At 45.4% G+C, this 22,501-nt stretch overlaps 1 protein-coding gene across 2 annotated transcripts in view; it reads right to left on the reverse strand.

Annotated features, from left to right (window-relative positions):
- Positions 1-425: 425 nt before the first annotated feature.
- pigg (phosphatidylinositol glycan anchor biosynthesis class G) overlaps positions 426-22,501 on the reverse strand; it is a 213,341-nt gene continuing 191,265 nt past the window's right edge. For both annotated transcript variants that reach the window (XM_035426304.1, XM_035426303.1), the window contains one exon: positions 426-1,432. In XM_035426304.1, the coding sequence (XP_035282195.1) occupies positions 1,289-1,432 (144 nt within the window). In that variant the 3' untranslated portion in view covers positions 426-1,288. The remainder of the gene's footprint in view (positions 1,433-22,501) is intronic.

The following is a 22,501-nucleotide window of genomic DNA, read 5'->3' on the forward strand; positions in this document are numbered from 1 at the left end:
TCTGACTTCAATTTGTACAACATGGCGGCACAAAAATTGCACTTCAAAATGCTTGTAAAGTCAATGGGTCGACAACAACAGTCGGCTTGCCTATACTTTTTTGACTATGGTTGCTGCATACTGCTAAAGAACCATGTGATTCACAGCCCCAGAACGTTCTGTGGATTATTGGGGTCAACAACAAGGTGTGGTGCTCTAAAGCTGCACTGGGGAGGCCAGAGGAAACCATAAACAGCACTGACATTAAAAGATCAAAAGATTTGAAATATATACATAAACATAAAAATGTATAATGCATGGCTACCGAAAAGGCTTCAAAATATATATATAAAAAAAAAAAAAACACCTTTCTAGCAAGCAAAAACATTTTAAAAGCACTACAACACTGCCTCATCTGGCCCTGCACAAAAAATTCCAGACACAAATTTGGGTAAAATGAGTTGTAATTTACTGACAAGCGGAACCTTGTATGAAGTACATACATTCATAGTTTGCATGTATGATTGGCCAGGAATACAACATAGGGCATTCTGGAGATGGGAAACAGTCCAATTCCAGTGAGAATATGTGAACTTGTATGGACATTAACGTGCCCTATGATACCACAGCAACATTTTACAATAATTAGCAGTTCAGCACTTTCACAGTACATATACATAGCACAACACATCTAATAAAATAGTAAAGTTATGATGATTATTGAAAGGAAACAATACATATCTTAGCCATCCTAACACATCTTGTTTAATTTCTGAGCCAACACCACGTACTACCCCCATAGTAAAATGTCCCATTTTAATTTAACTATCAGAATACATAGAAGTCCAATAGGGACCATATGTACTCTGTAAGAGTTGATTTAAACTAAACATTTTACTGTGCCTAATCTCAAAAGCTATGACATCAAACACACCCTGAACCCACTCCAGGAGCAACATCCCACAGTTACTCAAGGGAAAAAAAGAAAACCAGGGACAACATCATTGAAAACAAGACTATCATTCTGACCTGACAGAATATTCTACGTACATTTTCTTTAAGGTAATTACTAATGGAACAATTATAGACCACTGATAAAAACTGATGCACAGGTAATTTAGTGAGACAAAAATGTACACTGGAATCAGCCTGGAATCATGTACACAGTAGCAGTAACAGGAATCAGCATTGTCCCTGATAAGTTATTGCTCAACTCATAGCAACCCAGTTCTAGGACTGGCCTATGTGGTTCTGGTCCATAGCAGTAAAGAAGATACAGACCACGGTGGTCACCAGTGTATGCATGGCTTCATACAGCAGCTTTGGGGAGAAGACACTCCAGATGAAGAGGTGGTAGCGCAAAGCAGTGACGAGGATGATGTACACTACTGTCGGGATGGAACGCAACAAGGCAAAACAGTAACATCCATGGCCCACAGATGCTGGATTCCAACTGGAGGGGAAACAAAAGGAGACTCCTAAATTAACAAATAATGAAAGAGTAGCAACATCACCAATGTAGTAATATATCATCGTATATCAAGATTAGCAGAGCCCACGTAATAATCCTAGTTTCACCTCCCAAAATATATGAGAAAACAGGCGATTCAAGAAGACAATACATGGTCCTGCTCTAACACCTGCTCACTCTAATCATCCATTCAATCCATTCTAATCATCCATTCTTCCCCCTATCTAATCTTTAATATCATGCTTATCCTCTTGTTTTTAAAGGGACAGGTCACTGTTTACACTTCCCAGTGTGCTATCTATGAATCCAGACAGTTTACACTGTTTACACTTCCCAGTGTGCTATCTATGAATCCAGACAGTTTCAGAGATTTGACAAGTTTTCAGGGTATCCGCTGTGGCTCAAACCAAGATTTGTGGCCAAAAATGTAAATTCTAAAACCTCTCTTTCCAAATATAATACCACAGGATACCTGTGTACTTTGGTTGAGACTTTGTGAGGACAGCTTACTTTGGTAGACAGTAGATTCTGATGAAAACATACACACCGTCTGCCTGTGAGCAAGTGTCATTATGCTTGGAAAGATACATTGCTATTGAGTTTTTCCTGAACAGGACAAAAACTTGGCCCCGTTGAGGCTGGTTTTATCAGGGTGAGCTGCTGAGGATATCTAGAAAAAATTACATTTGTCTTCTTGGAGGGTGGTGGGGGCCTATCCCAGCATGAATTTGGTGATATGCAGGAACACATCCTGGACAGGTCACCAGTCTATCACAAGGCATACACACCACTCACACACCTGCATGTCTTTGGACTGTGGGATGAACCCGGAGGAAACCAGTACAGGGCGGCAGTGTAATATAATTAGTGTTGTGTCATTCGTGAACGATTCATTCAAAAGAACGAATCTTTTGGGTGAATGAACTGAACTGAATCACTTCCTGAAATGATTCGTTCAGTTCAGCTGAGCTCTCAGTCAGTTGCGAGCTAGTCGGGACGAACGCATGTACTTTCTGGGGTAAAAGGGAGGAGCCTCTGCTGCTAGGAGCCAGCGGCAGCTTCCCTATTGGTTAGTCGAACTGTCTGTCTCAGTGTGCCGGTTCTCACCAGAGACTGTAAAAAATATGGACACAGCTACTGTGACGTCACCCATTGACTCTCCGTGGGTCCCTAAAACACGTTTTGAAGCTCAATGGCGGGCGCGGCCATTTTCTCGATTTGGAGCCAAAACCATAGAGTTAAGCGGTCTTGTGATTTTTACAATTTGATTGACAGTCCGGTGCGGAAAAGCCCCTCAACCTGAACGAGGCTAGCTGACTGTCTGCCGTTATGTTTTAAAATATATTATCAGATGTTTACGGAGTTTAATTTCCATCCGTGACTGTACTGTGTCATGTAATCACGTTATGTATGACATTAAAAATACAATTAGGCTATGTTCAGTTATCTTCAATTTATGTTTCTCAGCAAAACGAATATGCTTAGCTAGCATATCAGCTTGCCAGTGAGCTAGGTAGGCTGTCCGTGGTTAGCTCACGCGTTAGCAATATGAACCACAGGGGAAGAACATTGACTACACTGATGGTCAATCAATCGGAGATGTGTAGGCTACTGGTGATTTGACTAGGCAAATTTTCGTATAACTGTCTGGTAGATCTGTTAACCGAGCAAGTTATCGTCGTAGGTTTTCGCCAGTCAGATAATGAGCCTGCTACTACTAGCTACTCCATCGCCGTTTGTGGTGTTCACTTGCTGGGTGAAGCTAGCTGACCGATCGTTCGCAAATCACTTTCTACCGAACAAAAATTAACACTCAGCGGTGATTAACAAATCTACCAAGTATTTTAATAACTGATCTGCAGGCGTGTAAATATGACAACGCACTTTGTACGGCAAGTTTTCCACCTGGTGCATGAAGAAAAATAATGTAGCCTACGTTGAATTTCTAATTATTATTAGGCTATTATTTTTTTCTTGTAAATCATCAAAACCAATGGAGAAAAGCCAATATACGCAAGGAGCCCCCAGAACCGATTCTGAGAACCACTGTCTTAAATGCCTAGCTTGTCGGTCTCTTAAATGCTAAAAACATGTTCCTTTCTAAATGCCAAGATGGTTAATTTCGTTAAATTCTGTGTGTGTGATTTCATCGTGTGTTGTATATTCAGCAAATGAACCTTGAAACTCTTAATTCGCTTCGTGAAACTGAAAAAGTGTTTATCTCAAAATCGGGATTATAGTAGCTTTGTCACATGCGTGAAGCATGGCCCAGGTAGACATTTACGGAATGTACACGACTGACAAGCCGCCAAACACGTTTGACAGATTGAATGTTTGCCGGTTAAGGTTAGCTAGCTAGTCAAATGGCTTGGTAGCCGAAGTTGCGAACTGTTTTAGCACAGGCTACTACTGGACTACCAAATATAGCAAGCTGATTACACTTTCTGCCAAGTAATTATTTGGTTAAGTAGGCTAAAGGAAATAGTAAAAATGACTCGGATACCGAAAAACTTAAGAGGAGGATTATTTTATGGTCGTCTAGAGCAGCTGTAAATAGCACACGCCATAATGAAATCACCACGAAATGGGATGCCTGCATTTTCAAACTTAGCACAGGCGGACCGTAGCCGGAGCCGCAATGGCAAGGCCAAGAAGCGCCACCGCCCACCCCAGTGACCATAGACTGTAGCCCCTACTGTAGCTGAGTCATCCGCAGTAATCCGGAAGTGACGCAAGCTGTACCTCATTGGTCCAGAACAAATATTGGCACTGTGCCCAAATGACGCAATAAATCATGAAATCGACCCATGGACAGTCATAAGACCAATAAAATACACCTATTATGACTATTTGTTCTTTTGAGAAAAAATTATTGACTTTGTATTTTGATCGCATTTGTACCGTAGACTTACATGGAAACCGGATATGAAAACACCTATACTGGAGCCATCCGTAGTGGCGCTAGTGAGCAACCAGGAACTACAACACCAGGAAATGAGCTTCAAAAACGAAGTCTGGTTTTGGCCGCTTGGTTCTCACTACCCCCCCCCCCCCCCCTCGACACTCCCTCTGTTCCGTGTGTGCTGCAATCCAAGTCCCGACTGAAACACACCTGCAAAACGGACGAAGCTTTCGAGCTAACCAAAATTATCATGGACAAATTTGAAGACGATTTTAATTCTGTTATATCATAAACTTGCCAAATACATGGCGTGACTTTGTTGAAAGACCTTCAGCACGTATGTTTGGATACGCTGTTATCGAACAGAAATGTGCTGGCTTGCTTGCCTACAGGATTTGGCAAAAGTTTAATTTTTCAAGCGTGGCCTACGGTATGCAGTCTGCTATCAAAAAAATACAGAGAAAAATGGCCAGAAGCAATGGTTTTGATTGTTTGCCTGTTACAAACAAAAAGGAGGAGCAAGTGGAATTGTTGAACCAAAAATGAATTAAATAAATAAATGTATCATCGATAAATAAATTGTTTGTTTCTTTTATTATCGAACCTTGAACTGGCTAGTTGCGAGCGAACCTAAACTGGTCGTTCACTGACTGAATATCTTTCGCAGATTCAGTGAACGAATCAGTTCAGTGATTCGTTCACTGAACGTAGCCTACTAGGGATGTGACGGTACACTGAACTGACGTACGCCCAAATCGTTCGCGAACAACACAACACTAGTTCGTTCCTCTTGCTGTAGCGAATGCAAGGAGCGAGGAGTCTCTGGGGAGGAGAGTGGGTACAGTATGGAATGATGGATAATAAATGGATAATAATCAAACATCATTGTCAAGTGTGCTGTTTATTTTCAATGAAATAACAAGACTTTTTTTACGTGTCTCAATATGTAGGCTAGCCAAGGCTACTATTTTATCGACTACATTTTATGAGAAAACGATATCTACTTAGCCAACGTATATCAGCACTTTCTCTTTCAAGCAGCCGTTAGAACAAGTCACGGTAAAGAAATCTAGGCAAAGAAAGCATCTAGGGCTAAAACAACCCATTTTGGGAAATTTTGTAAAATAAAATGGCCTTATCAAACACATTGTTTCAAACTAAATTGTTTAGAATAAAATCGAAACTAAAACATTATATTAAAAATCGGGAAAGAAAGTGTTTGGTTCTTTGGCTATTAAATATTCTGTGGGAAAATTCGCTGTCTATAGAGTCCCCCCTGGTCGACAACATCCAACAGCACAACCCCCACCGACGCCCCCCCGTTTTTCTAAACATACACTAAATAATCAAAAGTATGTGGACACCTGAAATCCAACATCTCATCCAAAATTATGGGCATTAATATGGAGTTGGTCCATCCTTTGCTGCTATAACAACCTCAACTCTTCTGGGAAGGCTTTACTAGATATTGAAGAATTGCTGCATGGATTTGTTTCCATTCAGCCAGAAAGAGCATCAGTTAGGTCGGGCACTGATTAGGCGATTAGGCCTCGCTCACAGCTAGCTTTCAAACTGATCCTAAAGGTGTTGGATGGTATTGAGGTAAGGGCTCTGTGCAGGCCAGTAACGTTTTTCCACACTATTCTCGACGAACCAATTTCTACATGGACCTCGCTATGTGCCCATAGCCATTTGTCATGCTGAAACAGGAACCGGCTTTCGCCAAACTGTTGGGGAAACACAGAATCTTCGAGAATGTGAATGTATGCTGTAGCATTAAAATTTACCTTCACTAGAACTAAGGGGCCTAGCCCAAACTGTGAAAAAATTCCCCAGACCAAGGGATGTTCAGATACTTTTTGTCATATAATGTATGTATTGAACATTCTAAACTAATTTGAGTATCAATATTGCATCAGGAAATAAAGTTTTAAACACTCACTTAAATGGCCACAAATGTCCAAACTGACCATCATTTATCATTCCTGTATGCTTTATTGTGATCACTGCTTGAAATGATTCCAATAGTAAACAGCTGCAGCCCAGCAGAACATGCCCCTGGCTGGGCAAAGCCTGCAGTAGTAGTCCAAAGTTTAATGACCTACCTTGTAGTCATGTAACTGTCCGAGTCATGAATAGAGTTAAGTACCAAAACCCAGTAGCACGATGACACCGGTTCCTATACGACCGGTACCTACTGGACTAAATCATAACACAGATTTTCTGTCAATTTAGTCAGTGAGCAAACTCTGTATTGGGGACTAACTAACAGCCCTAGCTGTTGAGCATTTGGGAGAGCAACAGTCGGCTGCTGCCCAACAGTGGAAGAAGTTTCAACCAGTTTAAGCCATACTATTAAAAACAAATGGTCGGGGCAAAATAGTAAAAAGCCAGCACAGCCTACATCACTGAATAGCTATAAAATGTCATCCTGAATACGCTTTTCTGACTCGCGTTTTACATATTTGTGAACCCATTCTACACATTTGCGACTCGCATTTTACGTATTTGTGACTCCTTTCTACATATTTGTGAAATAGTTTACATATTTGTGAAACCCCATTTACAGATTTGGGAAACCATTTACATATTTGTCACTTTTGCTACAAAAATACCTCCATACAGTGTTCCAGTGCAGCTTGCGCATGGACCCACATTTCTTACATCATAAAACCGGAATATAGATCAGTTGAAATCTGGCGGCAGTGTAGTATAATCGGTAAGGAGCTGATCTTGACCTAAAGGTCACAGCTTCGATTCACAGGTACACTGCCGTTGTACCCTAGAGCAAGATACTTAACCTGCATTGCTGCAGTATATATCCAGCTGTATAAATGGATGCAATGTAAATGCTATCTCATTAAAAACCGGTTTTCAATGTACAAAAATGCCAAGTTACTCACTCTTACAAAGCACTGTCTATAATTCATTCAAACTGGCTAAATCTAGGCCTGCCATTAAAAGTATTGCTATCAAAATCACGCCAAGATACTGTACTACAAACAATATAGGAAATCTTACCTTGAAATTAACTGAAATTAAAGAAGCTGTATTCCAAAGCAATGCTATCCAATGTCTTCTAAATTGTTTCAAGTCACTTGGCCCTGTGTGCACAAGCATACAATAGATGAACAGGCCAAACATGTGTGGATAGGTTTGTAAGAGTGAAGATTGATTGAATAGGCGTCAATATGTCCAATTTTTATCTGTATGCAAGTATTTAGCTGCCCAGCCTTTCTGTTGCATGAATGATTGTATGTTTCTTGGTATAAATGCCTGTTTGGAAATGTGAATGTTACATGCTGTGAGGGAAATTTCCCCATGGGGATAATGAAGTATTGTATGTATGTATGTATGTACTAGATTTATTTAACATTCAATATTTATTGTAAGTAGCAAGTATCCAAGAAGTTGTACGTTTCGTGAAATTTAGTTGACAACCAAGTATAAACATGTTTTCTGTAGGAATATGCTTTTATGTAGGTATTCACCAGCAGTTTTGTACGTTCATTTAAATGTCTTGCATGAGGACATTGTAGTTATTTGATACTTTGATGTGACACAAAGAGTGAACGACATTGTGAGATGGTAAGACTAAGAACACAGGGCCAAGTGACTTGAAACAATTGAGGAGACAATGGGTAGCACTGCTTTGGAATACAGCTTTAATTTCTGTGAGGCAAAATAGCCTATTTTGTTTATAGTGTAACTTGGCATCATTTTGATATAAATACATTTAATGACAGGCCTAGATTTAGCCAGTTTGAATGAATGATTTATAGACAGTGCTTTGTAAGTGAGAATAACCTGGCATTTTCGTACGTTGAAAACGTGTTTTTAATGAGACATAATTTGTTTTTGTATTGTGTTTGTAATGAGCTTTTATGTTGGGCTCAGGTTGTCGTGCTGTGGGGTACCTGACCTCAGGAACAAGCTACATTTCGAAAATTTGTAAAAAGACATAATTTAACTTTGTAACCACACTAGGGAATTGTGAAAGTAATTGCTTGAATCCCTGCGATTCTTATAGCTGGTGCGTGCCCGTTGTTTTGAGAAATAACTGGACATCGTTACCTATTAAAATGTAAGTCCTGTAAAAATACACATAATAAACTGTATTTAAAAAAATCGACTTTATACATACACATTTAGTAATACTAATACAGCCTTATTTACTATATTATAAGACAAGCAACACGCTCGTAATGATCTCATCGCGACCATTAAAGTCAATGGGGCAGACGTTGCTTCATAATTTCAAACTGCTTTCCTAACGGCTATTTTGCATCCTGTGACTTGGGTTACAACAGTGAATATGTACGGATTCCTAGACGTGCTGATACAGACCACCCTTTCTCATATTAACCTCCAATACGCACGACTAGCAAAAAACTAACTAACTAACACTATACGATAAATGGAAAATGAAATTTTTCATGTTAAAACATGCTGAATAAAGCATCTTTACTTACTTTATGTCAGAATTAAATGGCCTTTATTTTAAAATACAATTGAGTGTTCTCTTGAAGATGATTTTGTGTGCTTACCTGACATGTTCAACAATTTAACTGAACTGGAATTAGTGATTGAATTCAAACAGTTTACTTGTTATAATATTGTGATCATGACATCTAGTGTTAGTATATATGACATTTGAAGAGCTTTTATTTTGGAATTACACCCTGAATTTGTCTGAAAATGTTAATGCAGCTTCCTGACATGTTCCACAATGTGTCTGAAGTGGAATTAGTAATTGGAAACAGACAGTTTTCTTTTAACACATCTCTGAGTAGAACATCCTGTTTTAAGTGTACAATATGTTTGAAGGGCCTTTATTCTGAAATTCTACAGTGAAATGTTCTGGGAATTTTTATGCAGCTACCTGAGGTCCTCTTGAATGTGTCTGAAGTGTAATTAGTGACTGGAAACAGACAGTTTTCTTTTAAGAGTTTTCTGAGTAGAACACCTTGTTTTAAGTGCATAATATGTTTTTCCATCAATGCATGCTATAGAAATAAATAACCTACAGTAACTGCATTGGCTACACATGCTGCCCACTATCCCCAGTTTGTGTCTCTAATAATCGTTTTTAAGCAATATCATAGAAAGAGTGCACTTTTTACACAGGAATGCGCATGTAACCCAGAACAGTTATGGATTATGCAAGGAATGTATGATGCTCAGCAAGGTACAATACTGTCAGCAGTTATCTGTTTCTGTCACTTGTATTTCTGGTAAGTGTAACATTATCGCATTTGAGTTTGGTCAAGTAACGGTTCTTTTCTTTGACTAGTAACCTCAAATAATACTGGCTAGACATAGTTTTAACTAGCTAGCTAACGTAATTTACTTGTTATTTATTTTGCTTGTTATCAGAAATAGTCTAGAGCAGTGGTTCTTAACCTGGGTTCGGTCGAACCCTAGGGGTTCGGTGAGTCGGTCTCAGGGGTTCGGTGGAGCCTCCGCCGCAGAGGTCCACCCCTCAGTCTAGTCTGCAGTTAGTTAAAGAAGGGTTCGGTGAATGAGCATATGAAACTGGTGGGGTTCGGTGCCTCCAACAAGGTTAAGAACCACTGGTCTAGAGGGACTCTGTTGTTATTGCTTGTTTGTGGAAGTCTGCCGGAAGTTACGTTTGGGCCAGAACAATGCACATGCACAGTAACGTTTGTTTATGTTACCATTGAAAGCGTCTATACAGGGGTGGGTAGTAACGCGTTACAAGTAACGCAAATGAGTAAATTAGTTCGTTTTTTGAGGAACAGGCACTTCTCACGTTATTTTCTATTGGCTGTACTCATAACTCTTACTCGAGTATTTTTTTGAACGAGTAACCTACTCTTTACTTCATTACGTTTAACCAACTCGTTTGCATTACAAATTAGTGATGGGTGAAAATGAACAAACAAATCTTTCTGAACGACTCTTTTTAGTGTCCGGTATGTACCGGATCAGCCTGTCGAACGCCCGAGTGCTCATCGGACTCTCCAAAACTGCTGCCTGCTACGTATGTATGGTAGGTGCAGCGCTCAAAGCATAGCAAGCGGATCAACCAATGAATGAGCGAGATCAAATGAACTGTCAATGGGACAACCAATGAATGAGCGAGTTGAATCGGACTTGACTCGAGACAGACAGCCTGCACTGACACAGTACACACTCACTGAACGAGAACGAGATCGAATGTTCTCTCTCGAACTATCGGACCTCGGACGTCCGAACAGTTCTCTCGAATTATCGGACGTCGGGTTGAATCGAACTTGAGTCGAGACAGGCAGACAGCCTGCACTCACTGAACGAGATAGAATTAACCGTTCTCATAAAACAAGGACGTCTGCTACTTGCCCCTCAAAAAGAAATAGTTGGTCTGTCACATTTCTGTAACATCGTATTGTGGCGATCTTGCCTGTGTGTAATTAAATAATTGTTAGCTTGTTAGCGGTTAACTTGTCCCGCTCCGCGATCGTGTAAATACTCGTTATTTTGAATGTGTGTAGCCTGCTAGGAATCGCTTCCGTAGCGCTAGCAGCCCTCGGGTTTATGATTTTCACCGTCATGTTTCTGTCATTAGTCAATTAGCCAATACTGTTGTTGTATTCCCTGCCTGTCTCTGTTTTGCGTGTCTCGTGCTGCTGTTTCCCGCTGTATGTAAATCCGACCTTTGAGTGATGTGCCGTTAAGGCTGTGTGATTGGTTAGTTCCGTTGCGCCGGGGCAGCCAATCACGGCAAACGGGGTTTGACAAAAGCAGGCTTCGCCCAGCTATGATGGTCAGTCTACGAATTACCGTTTTGAGGAGATGTCACAAATAAAGCGAAGCTCCCCGGGAGCGATTCGAAAACAGCCAAGCCAGTCTCCGTCTCTGCTTCCTCACGAAATCGCCACATTGGTGTCCGGAAGTGGGATTCAGCTAGCTGAAGTGGAGAAGGCGATCCGAGAGCTGGAAGACAGACTGGGGGTACCGAGGCGGCGGAAGACCGAGGCAGCAGAGACGGCGACGGGCGCCGATCTGCAGAGCTCGGTGGCGCAACGACAGAGGGCCCCCAGACAACCAGACGGAGCCAGTGCTGTTCGACCAACGCACCTGAGGGAAGCTAACGTTAGCACGCCAGCCAGCGCCAGCATGACAACCACCACGGCAGCTAGCACACAGCCGAAGCTAGCCCGGTTCAGTGGAGCAGCACAGTGGGAGACGTACCTAGCCCAGCTGCAGCTGGCTGCCCATCACTGCGGCTGGAGCGAGAGCCAGACGGCGACGCATCTAGCACTCGCCCTGGAGGGTCCAGCGCTGCAGGTCCTGCTAGACCTCGATGCTGCCGAACAGGGCGATCTGAAGGCACTGACGACGGCCTTGGCAAGGCGTTTCGGCCAGAGGCGATCAATGCAGAGCAGTCGGGAGAAGCTCAACAGCCGCCGCCGCGAAGGAAAAGAGAGCTGGGGGACCGTGGCTGCAGACGTGCGGCTCCACGCTCGGCAGGGCTACCCGTCCCTCGACTCGGCAGGGCAGGACGAGCTCGCGTTGCACGCCTTCCTCCAGACTCTCTCCCCGGAACGGTTGCGCCAGCACGTCATCCTGACCACGCCCTGCTCCCTAGACGACGCTCTGAAGGAAGTAGAGAGGGCGGAAGACGTTCTCTGCTTGGTTCCAGGGCAGACAACCCGGCCCCGCGTCCGCGAAATCGACTGCTACGAGGAGGAGGAGGAAGTCCGTTGGGCACGCTCACCCCCACAACAGCGGCGACAGCGCCCACCACCAGCACGACGCGGTCGCTGCTATCGCTGCGACGAGCCAGGGCACCTGGCCCGCGACTGCCCAGCACCAGCGCCCAAGCCCCGATCGCCACGGCCGGCGGGAAACGACGCGGGGGGCGGCGCTGTGAGGAAACCGCTGCCCCAAGATCCCATCCTCAACCAGGAGCAGCCGGCTGCGCCTGAAACCAGTTCGGTCCCACTCGCAGAAGCAAATGTTTCATCTGCCTTTGTGAAGGCGGGAACTGAGCAAAGTCGTTCTATTATAAGAGCTGAAAGCAAATTCCAGCCCGCCCTTTTCAGGGCAGGAGAGCAGCCTGCCCTTTTGAGGGCGGAAGAGCAATCCATCCAACAGCGAGTGGGCCGACTGGGAGAGGCGGGCGGGCTATACCTGCATTGTAGGCTGGATGGGCAAGCCTGCTGGGCACTGGTCGACACGGGGGCCACCATCTCCCTGGTGCGACCGGGAACGCTCCCCAACACTGCCTGGTCCTCAACAACCACTCAGCTGCAGTCAGTGACGGGACAGAGGCTCGCCATGCGGGGCAAGAAGATGGTGAGCGTGGAGGTCGGAAACAGAGAGGTGGTGACGCACGAGTTCTGGCTGGCCGACATCAGCGACACGTGCATAATCGGCCTGGATCTGCTGGTCCACTGGGGTGCTACGGTGGACATCGCCAACGCCAGGCTCTCCATCGGTGCCACCACCCTCGCCCTCCACGCCACCCCCAAGAGGAAACGCAGGTCCAGGAGGACCCGTCGCCGAGCAGCCTCAGCCCACCCTCACCAGCCGCCGCCAGCCTCAGCCCACCCTCACCAGCCGCCGCCCCAGCTAACCAACACAGAGCGTGGCTCGCCTGCCCCACTGTCACAACCTGCGCCCCCCTCTGTCGAGACGGTGAGTGCTGTCCGCGAGCTGTGGCGACGCAGCTGCAGCGGCCTCAACCCTCACCAATGCCAACAGCTTGAACGCTTGCTGAAGGACAATGCAGACCTCTTCGCTGCCCGCGATGAGGAATGCACGCAGACCGAGCTAGTGCAGCACGCCATTGACACTGGTGACGCTGCACCGCTTCGTCTGCGCCCTCACCGGTTGTCACTAGCAAAGCGGCTGGGGGCAGAGGAGAAGGTTAGAGAGATGGCCGCTGCAGGCGTCATTGAGCCCTCCAACAGCCCGTGGGCGGCCCCTGCTGTCCTAGTGCGGAAGAAGAACGGAGAGTGGCGTTTTTGCGTGGACTATCGGCGCCTCAACGCCGTAACGCGCAAAGATGCCTACCCTCTCCCCCGCATCGACGAGGCGCTAGACCACATCGCGGGGTCCAGCTGGTTCTGCTCGCTGGACCTCCGGAGTGGCTACTGGCAGGTCAAAATGGCCGAGGATGCGAAGCCTAAGACCGCCTTCACCATCGGGCAAGGGTTGTGGCAGTTCCGCGTGATGCCGTTCGGACTGTGCAATGCCCCTGCCACGTTCGAGCGGCTGATGGAAAGGGTGCTGTCGGCCGTCCCCCGAAGCTGCTGCGTAGTGTACCTGGACGACCTCCTAGTACATGCCAGTAGCTTCGAGCACGCCCTCGCTAACCTCCACAACGTGCTCGCGGCGATTCGCCGGGCTGGGCTACGGTTGAATCCCCGGAAGTGCCAGCTGCTCCGGAGGGAGACGGCCTTCCTGGGGCACGTTGTGAGTGAGCGAGGGGTAGCCACCGACCCAGCTAAGGTGACTGCTGTGCGGGATTGGCCGACCCCAGCAAATGTAGGCGAGCTGCGCAGCTTCCTGGGGTTGGCGAGCTACTATCGGCGGTTCGTGCGGGGTTTCGCCTCCATTGCCAGTCCCCTCCATCGCCTCACTGACAAGTACCAGCCGTTCATCTGGACCACTGCATGCGCAGAAGCCTTTGCCCGGCTCAGAACGGCTCTCACGGAGGCCCCCGTACTGGCGTATCCCGATGTGAACCGCCCATTCATTGTCGACACCGACGCCAGTAACGTGGGGGTGGGAGCCGTCCTCTCTCAGGAGGACAGCGACGGAGAGAGAGCTGTCGCCTACTACAGCGGTGCCCTGAGCCGGGCAGAGCGGAACTACTGCGTGACCCGCCGAGAGCTGCTGGCCGTAGTCAAGGCACTGAGGCACTTCCGACCCTATCTCCAAGGTAGCCACTTCCGCCTCCGCACTGACCACGCTTCGCTCACCTGGCTCCTAAACTTCAAGCACCCGGAGGGCCAAGTCGCACGGTGGTTAGAAGAGCTACAGGAGTGCGATTTCCAGATCGAGCACAGGGCGGGGCGGCACCACACCAACGCCGACGCTTTGTCCCGCCGCCCCTGTGCTGAGCTGGATTGTCAACACTGCCAGCGACAGGAAGATAAGAGCCAGGTGGAGCTAGCGGTGGCTACCGCTAACATCAGCGAGGCGGGGTGGCTGCCAGTGTCGCAGGAGCAGCTGCGGGAAGGCCAGGAGGCTGACAGCACGCTAAGAAAGGTGAGGGGCTGGCTGGAGGCAGAAACACCGCCGCAGTGGGCTGAGGTCTCGGCTGAGGGGCCCGAGCTCAAGACCTACTACGGGCAAAGGAGGAGCCTTGAGCTGCGGGACGGGCTGCTGTATCGGCGGTGGCAGGCACCCGGGCTTGGAAGCGACCTCCTCCAACTCCTCGTTCCCCGAGCGCTCCGGCCCCAAGTCCTCGGGTTGGTGCATGGCTCGGTGGGGGCGGGCCATTTCGGGAACAGCAAGACCCTGCGACGATTGAGGGGGCGCTTCTACTGGCCTGGGTGCCGCCGGGACGTGGAGCTGCACGTCCACTGCTGCGACTCCTGTACGGCATGCAAGGGGCCTACCAGGCGCTCCCGCGCCCCTCTACAACGCTACGTGGTGGGGGCCCCGATGGAGCGAGTGGGGGTGGACGTCCTCGGCCCCTTCCCTGTCACTGAGGCCGGTAACCGCTATGTGCTTGTGGCTATGGACTACTTTACGAAGTGGCCCGAGGCGTACGCGGTGCCGGACCAAAGTGCTGCAACAACAGCAGGGAAGCTAGTCGAGGAGATGTTTGCCCGTTTCGGGGTCCCCGCCCAACTCCACAGCGACCAGGGGCGAAATTTTGAATCGCGGGTGCTGGCTGAGGTCTGCAGTCGGCTCGGGGTAGCGAAGACCCGCACAACTCCACTCCATCCCCAGAGCGACGGACTGGTTGAACGGTTCAACAAGACCCTGACTGCACAACTCGCTATCCTCGCCAGCCAGCACCAACGAGACTGGGACCGCCACCTGCCCCTGGTCCTGTGGTCCTACCGAACTGCCGTACAGGAGTCCAGCCTCTGCACGCCCGCCGCCCTGATGTTCGGACGGGAGCTCCGGACGCCCGTGGATTTGGTGTTCGGGGCCCCGCCTGAAAGCAGGGAACCAGCCCGTACAGAGGCCTGCTACTTCCGCCAGCTGCTGGAACGACTGCGGGTGGCACACGACTTCTCTCGCCAGGCCCAGGACACTGCGGGACTGCGGCAGAAGCGCGCCTACGATCAGCACTGCAAGGGGCAGGCCTTCAAGCCAGGTGATAAAGTGTGGGTCCACTGCCCAGTGCGCAAGAAGGGCCTGTCTCCTAAGCTGCAGTCACATTGGCGTGGGCCTGGCGAGATCTTGGAGCGGCTGAGTGAGGTGACGTATCGCCTGCGCATGCCAAATCGAGGGCGCCTGGTGGTGCTCCACCAAGACCGACTCGCACCTTACCAACCACTCGCCACCGAAGACGCAGCTGGCGGACAAGGTAGCAGCCCTGTCCCCTCTACACCACCGGCAGCAGAGGAAATGGCACAGCCCACCGCGGGCCGACCTACTCGGAAGCGACGGCTACCGAATTATTTAATCGACTACGAGGTAAATCGCCTAGAAATTGTGGGTCGTCGGGGACTAGCGACCCTTTAGGTGGGGGCTGTGTGGCGATCTTGCCTGTGTGTAATTAAATAATTGTTAGCTTGTTAGCGGTTAACTTGTCCCGCTCCGCGATCGTGTAAATACTCGTTATTTTGAATGTGTGTAGCCTGCTAGGAATCGCTTCCGTAGCGCTAGCAGCCCTCGGGTTTATGATTTTCACCGTCATGTTTCTGTCATTAGTCAATTAGCCAATACTGTTGTTGTATTCCCTGCCTGTCTCTGTTTTGCGTGTCTCGTGCTGCTGTTTCCCGCTGTATGTAAATCCGACCTTTGAGTGATGTGCCGTTAAGGCTGTGTGATTGGTTAGTTCCGTTGCGCCGGGGCAGCCAATCACGGCAAACGGGGTTTGACAAAAGCAGGCTTCGCCCAGCTATGATGGTCAGTCTACGAATTACCGTTTTGAGGAGATGTCACAAATAAAGCGAAGCTCCCCGGGAGCGATTCGAAAACAGCCAAGCCAGTCTCCGTCTCTGCTTCCTCACGAAATCGCCACAGTATTGAGCTTACATAGCCTGCCTACAAACAAGTAGGATGCAGAATCAATGTATTAAAATGAATATTTTATCTTTATTAATGTAAACGTATACATGATGAATGGTATGGGGTGCAGCACTTGTCGACCAGGGGGGAAGGCACACTCGGATGTGGACGGGGGGGAGGTTCGACCCAGTGTACCGAAAACAGCTAACGGTTAGTAGCCTACCGAAAAATAAAACAGGCGAATCGCGGTTCATATATTAGCACATTATTTTATTTTAATTGAATGTAGTTTTCCAGTTTAAACAGTAGGCTATAGACAGAGCATTTTCCCACAGAATATTTAATAGCCAAAGAACCAAACACTTTCTTTCCCTATTTTTAATAAAAGTTTGTTTTCATTTCGATTTTATTCTAAACAATTTAGTTTGAAAGAATGTGTTTGATATGGCCATTTTATTTTACTAAATTTCCCAAAATGTGTGGTTTTAGCCCTAGAAGCTGATTTCTTTACCGTGACTTGTTCTAACGGCTGCTTGAAATAGAAATACGTTGGCTAAGATATAGATATAGGCTATCGTTTTCTCATAAAATGTAGTCGATAAAATAGTAGCCTTGGTTAGCCTACTTTGAGACATGTTTTTTTTTTTTTTAAAGATTTGTTATTTCATTGAAAATAAACAGCACACTTGACAGTGATGTTCGAATATTATCCATTTATTATCCTTATTTTGATACCTATTTTCCTCACCAGAGTCTCCTCATTCGCTACAGCAAGAGGAACGGACTATTGTTGTGTCGTTCGCGAACGATTCGGGCAAGTGTACTGTACTGTTGTACGAGACGTTTTCTGTTGAGGCAGGGGAGCCGACTCCAGTGCTCTTCCACTAGCAATCACCTGAAGCATCATTAAAATTAATAACCAAACTGTCCAATCAGTGCATTGCGCTGCAGAACAAGGGGTGATCCAAAGGCTTTGGACCAAAGCAAAGGGCTGCACTGACTGCACCTGCCATCCACCATTTCAATCAAACAAATTCAAAGATGGCAGATCAAGAAACTGACTCAGTCGATAATCCGTGGCCGCACCTGCTGCTACTTTTTAAGCCCAAACATAGGAAAGGAAAAAATAATTTAATTAAATGCTGCTTGTGCCTCCTTAAAGTCACCGAAATTTTAACCTTCAAAAACTCAACATCGAACCTACGGAAGCATATCGAAGTAAGTGTAACAATGATACCTAACTTAGCTAAAGATAAAATTGATGCTGTTTTTCTGGCCTGCTACTAAAATGTATTTTGTTAGTTAGACTCGACCTTAGTTAGCGCTAGCCAGAGCCATTCTCTATGGCTCTGGCGCTAGCTAGCTAGTTAGTTGGGAGGCTAACGTCAATGCAAAAAAGTGTACTCACTCGTTGGAATTCGCATTAGTTGCAAGCTAACATTAGCTAGATTTAGGCGGGATAGCCACGGCTAGCTTCCAGTGGGCGGTAGCAGAAATAGTCTGAAAGGGACTGGTGGTAGTGACTAGCGCTAGCTAAGTAGTTGGGAGGCTAACATCACGCACGCACCCCATCAAAATACAGGCAGCTACGCTTGTAATTTATGTTGGCTAATGTAATGTGAATTCCAAAAGTGAGACATATTACAAAGTTAAATTGAATAATATAAATTAAACATTAACCAATGCAAAAAAAGCGTAGATTTTGGCGGGATAGCATATCTAGCTTCTTCCAGTGGGTGGTAACTGTTAGTGACTAGTTAGCTATAGCTAGTTGGGAGGCTAACATAACGCACCCCACCAAAATCCAGCTACGCTTACAATTTATATTTTGGCTGATGTGAATTCCAAACGTAATGAGAGTAACGTTAACATTAATAAATGCAATGCATGTTTGAATTCATATTAGTTGCAAGCTAACATTAACTAGATTTCGGCGGGGTAACTAAAACAAGATGGAATTGTAATTCAGAAATGACAATAAATCATAAAGCAGTGTATTTTGTTTGTGGTTGTCGAAGCCAGATGAATGTTTTCTATTGAGAGCAAATGAGACAGGAAGTCAGCATTAGCATTTTGTTACATTATCGACCAGTTAGTACAATATGAGTTTTTATTACATTTTTTATTACATTATGCGTCGTTGTTACATTATCAGCTCTTACATGGCTTTAATGTTACTATTAAAGTGTATAGTTGAATGGAATATAACAGTAATCATTGCTAACAGTGTACTGTTATATATTCCTTTAATTCCGCAGAGAAAACATCCAACACAGCTGCGGGCCTATAAAGACTGCTTCACCACCAAAAAACCCAGAAGCAACGCCACTTCTACTTCCACTACTTGCCCAACAGCAAGTACACAAACAACACAGAATGCCGGGCTCAGCGTTCATCGAGTGTCTCAAGCTAAATTTGACCACACCGTTATTAATCTGGTGTGTGAGGGTTTGCTCCCCTTTTCAATTGTCAACCTACCTGCCTTCAAAGAGCTGGTAACCACAGTGAATCCACAAAGCTCTGTGATGATTAGGAAGACTCGACATCTTAAAATAGAGACTGCAGATGAGGCCATGAAAACCTCTGCAAATATGCTTTTGAGCACTATCCAGTATGTGGCAACCACTACAGACTGCTGTACCTCAAGTCAGGGCAGCTTTCTCGGGGTCATGTGCCATTGGATCGAACCAGTTACACTCGAAAGATGCTCTGCGGCACTGGCCTGCAGATGCCTGAGGGGATCTCATACGTTTGATGTGTTAGCAGCAGCCTTGGAAGACGTCCACTCAGAATATCACATCCGTGACAAAGTGGTGAAGACTACCACTGACAGTGGTTCCAATTTTGTTAAGGCATTCAGGGTCTTCGGTGACCAGACAGAAGAGATTGAACCAGAGCTCCACCATGGGGATGAGGATGCACATGAACAGGATCCTGATGTCGAGTTCCAGGATCCCACTGAGATTTTGAATGGCAACAGCCACAGTCTAGAGTACCAGCTCCCACCACACCAGAGATGCGCCTGCGATCTGCTGAATCTGGTGGCAGCCACAGACGGGCTGGATGACAAGGACAACGAAGAGTATAAACGGCTGTTTAGGTCTACGTTTGCAAAGTGCAGTGCTTTGTGGAACAAGATGGGGAGTTCAAGTCTTGCAGCAGAAGTGGTGGAGGATGTCAGACGTGTCTAATATATGTGATTTACTTTACCACAGATAATGGCAACTGGTTAATTGAGTTAATTGACAGTAATTTGCACAACTGGTAAACGTTGCTTTTTGCCTCCTCTCTTTCATCTGTTTCATTATAGGCTGAGCCTGGCAGAATTGGCTTTTCTTGAAGAATAGTGTTCTGTGATGAGGCCAATCGCAAAGGCACTTGACATTCTCCAGGCAGAGACCAACTCCCACATGGGTTGGTTATTACCAACTATATACCTCCTGGAAGATAAACTACTTCGATTGGAGTCCTCAATCAAGGTGTGTTACCCATTGCTACACAGTCTGCAAAGCGCCATCCAGAAGAGATTTGGTGAGATGAAGAGAGACCCCGAGCTGATTGCTACGGCCATTCTGCTCCCCAAATTCAAGATTAAGTGAACAGACAAGGATCACATCAAAACAATTGGTGAGTTTTCCTACAATGTGTAAAATCTAACTTGAGATTATTTAATTTTTGATGTTGAACTATTGACAACATTTGACTGTAATTCCAAACAACATTGCTGTCATTCAGAACATTTATTTTATACAAATAAATAACGATATCTTAGGAAGGGTTCAACAGTCAAAATACATTGTAACAATTTAGTGAACTCTGGTTCGGACTTTAAATGGACTATTGTGTCTGAAAATGCCCTGACATGCTTTCCAATATCAAACAGTGCCATAATGCCTGACAAATACACATATAGCATCGTGTGCTACATTTTCTAATTCCCAAGTCATTTATCAGACTTTGACACTGTAATGACATCATAGAATATGTCCAGTGACATGAGCTGTCGAGTGTTAATGTTATGACAGTATTATGGAGGCGCTATGAAGGTGGACTTCAAGTAAAGCGTTACCCAAAACTTTAATCGTGTTTCATAAATGCCATTTTACAGGAAAAGACTACATCCAGAGACACATCGAGCATGATGAAATGAAGGCTCCAGATGTCAGCTCTTCCTCAGAGGACGACGACTTCTCCTCATTGAAGGCAGGTCTGAGCCAACCTGGAGAACTGGAAGGCTACCTTGCGTGTTCCTCTAACCAGATGGACCTACTCCACTCGTTTCCTGCACTGAAGAAGCTATCACTGAAGGTCAGCACTCCTCTGCCTGCATCTGCTGCATGTGAAAGGCTTTTCAGCTGTGCAGGGCTCATTTTTACAAGTAAAAGAGCCACACTGGGCAGCAGAAACTTTGAAAATCAGCTTCTCCTCAAGCTCAACAAAAAATTCATGAAGTAGACCTGATTTGGACGGAAACTTTAGTTAATGTAACGTAAGGGAACCAGGGGGTTGGTTGTGTGTATATGGTAAATGTGTGAAATTGGTACATTTATAAAATCACTGGTAAATTTAATTACGGGTACATTTTTAAATTTACCACCACACTGGTGATTTTATACACACACAGACACACGCGTGCGCGCGTGTGCTGGGGCTATGTTTAAGTTAGAATAGTCCCAGCATGCGCGCGCGCGCACGCACGCACGCACACACACACACACACACAGACGTGCTGGGGCTGTGTTTAGGTTAGAATAGTCCCAACACACACACACGTGCTGGGGCTGTGTTTAAGTTATAATAGTCCCAGCATGTGCACAGACACACACAGACACACACAAAATCACCAGTGTGGTGATACATTTATAAATGTACTGGTAATTAAATGCTGCATGGTAGTATATTTATAGAATTACTGGTGATTTTATAAATGTACCAATTTCACGGGGGCTCGACCTCACAATCCTGATTGCCTGGCAAATTCGTAAACAGTCTAGTGCGTTGTGCGTTAGCCCGCTATGCTAAAGGCTGAAACTTTAGTTTAGGCAATATTTCTGCACACCTGCTAAGACTGCCACTATAAAAATGAAATGATCAGGTCCAATTTTTAATGCCATATAGGTAATTGTTCAAATATCACTTTTATGCCCTAAAAAAGGGAAAAGATTTTTGCTTGGTTGTGTATATTTTATTTCTTTTATTTGTCATTTAATTAGGTGAATTTTATTATTGTCACATATAATTTATTTCATTTAAATAATTTGAGTTTAAATGTGTGCCAAGCTTAAGAGAGAGTCTGATTTGTGATTTGTTTTTTCACAATATTTACATAAAATAACATCTCCAAAGAATATTTACCCCCCCATTGGAAGCTGTTCTAGTCACTGTTGTACCTGAAAAATTCATTCATTAACTTCATTATATGTTATTTAAATAATGTAAGATGAAATGTGTGCCAAGTTTAAATAAAAATGTGGTTAAATTGCAACCTTTTGAATTACAGTTCCCATTTTATTTCATATGGGGTGTGATTTTCTTGTGCAGTGTCCTGTGCCCTAAAGCATGTGGTATAAGCACGAAATGTGGCTTGGAACTGAATGCAGACTCAGAACATTCCCATGCCACATACCACATGCTTTAGGGCACAGGACACTGCACAAGAGCCTGAAAATCATGCCCGTGGCGTGAAAATGTACAAAACTAGATTTATAACTAAATTTAGTACTCAAGTAGTTTTTTGACTGGATACTTTTTTGCTCTTACACAAATAGTTTTCTTAAAGGGTAACTTTTGCTTATACTTGAGTAAATTTTTGTATGAGTAACTTTACAATTTTTCAGTACTCTACCCACCCCTGCATGTATAAGCATGTAAAAGTCAGCAGGAATTCGTACGCATAATAAAACTACTGAAAATGCGTGTTTCATATGGTCTTCCCTGCAAATAAAGTATAAAAGCTTTTCTTCTTCTCTGGTTTTAATGGTGGTTTGCAAACTAAAATTAGTGCA

The sequence above is a fragment of the Anguilla anguilla genome, chromosome 7 (assembly GCF_013347855.1).
Source record: "Anguilla anguilla isolate fAngAng1 chromosome 7, fAngAng1.pri, whole genome shotgun sequence".
In the NCBI taxonomy this organism is placed as follows: domain Eukaryota; kingdom Metazoa; phylum Chordata; class Actinopteri; order Anguilliformes; family Anguillidae; genus Anguilla; species Anguilla anguilla.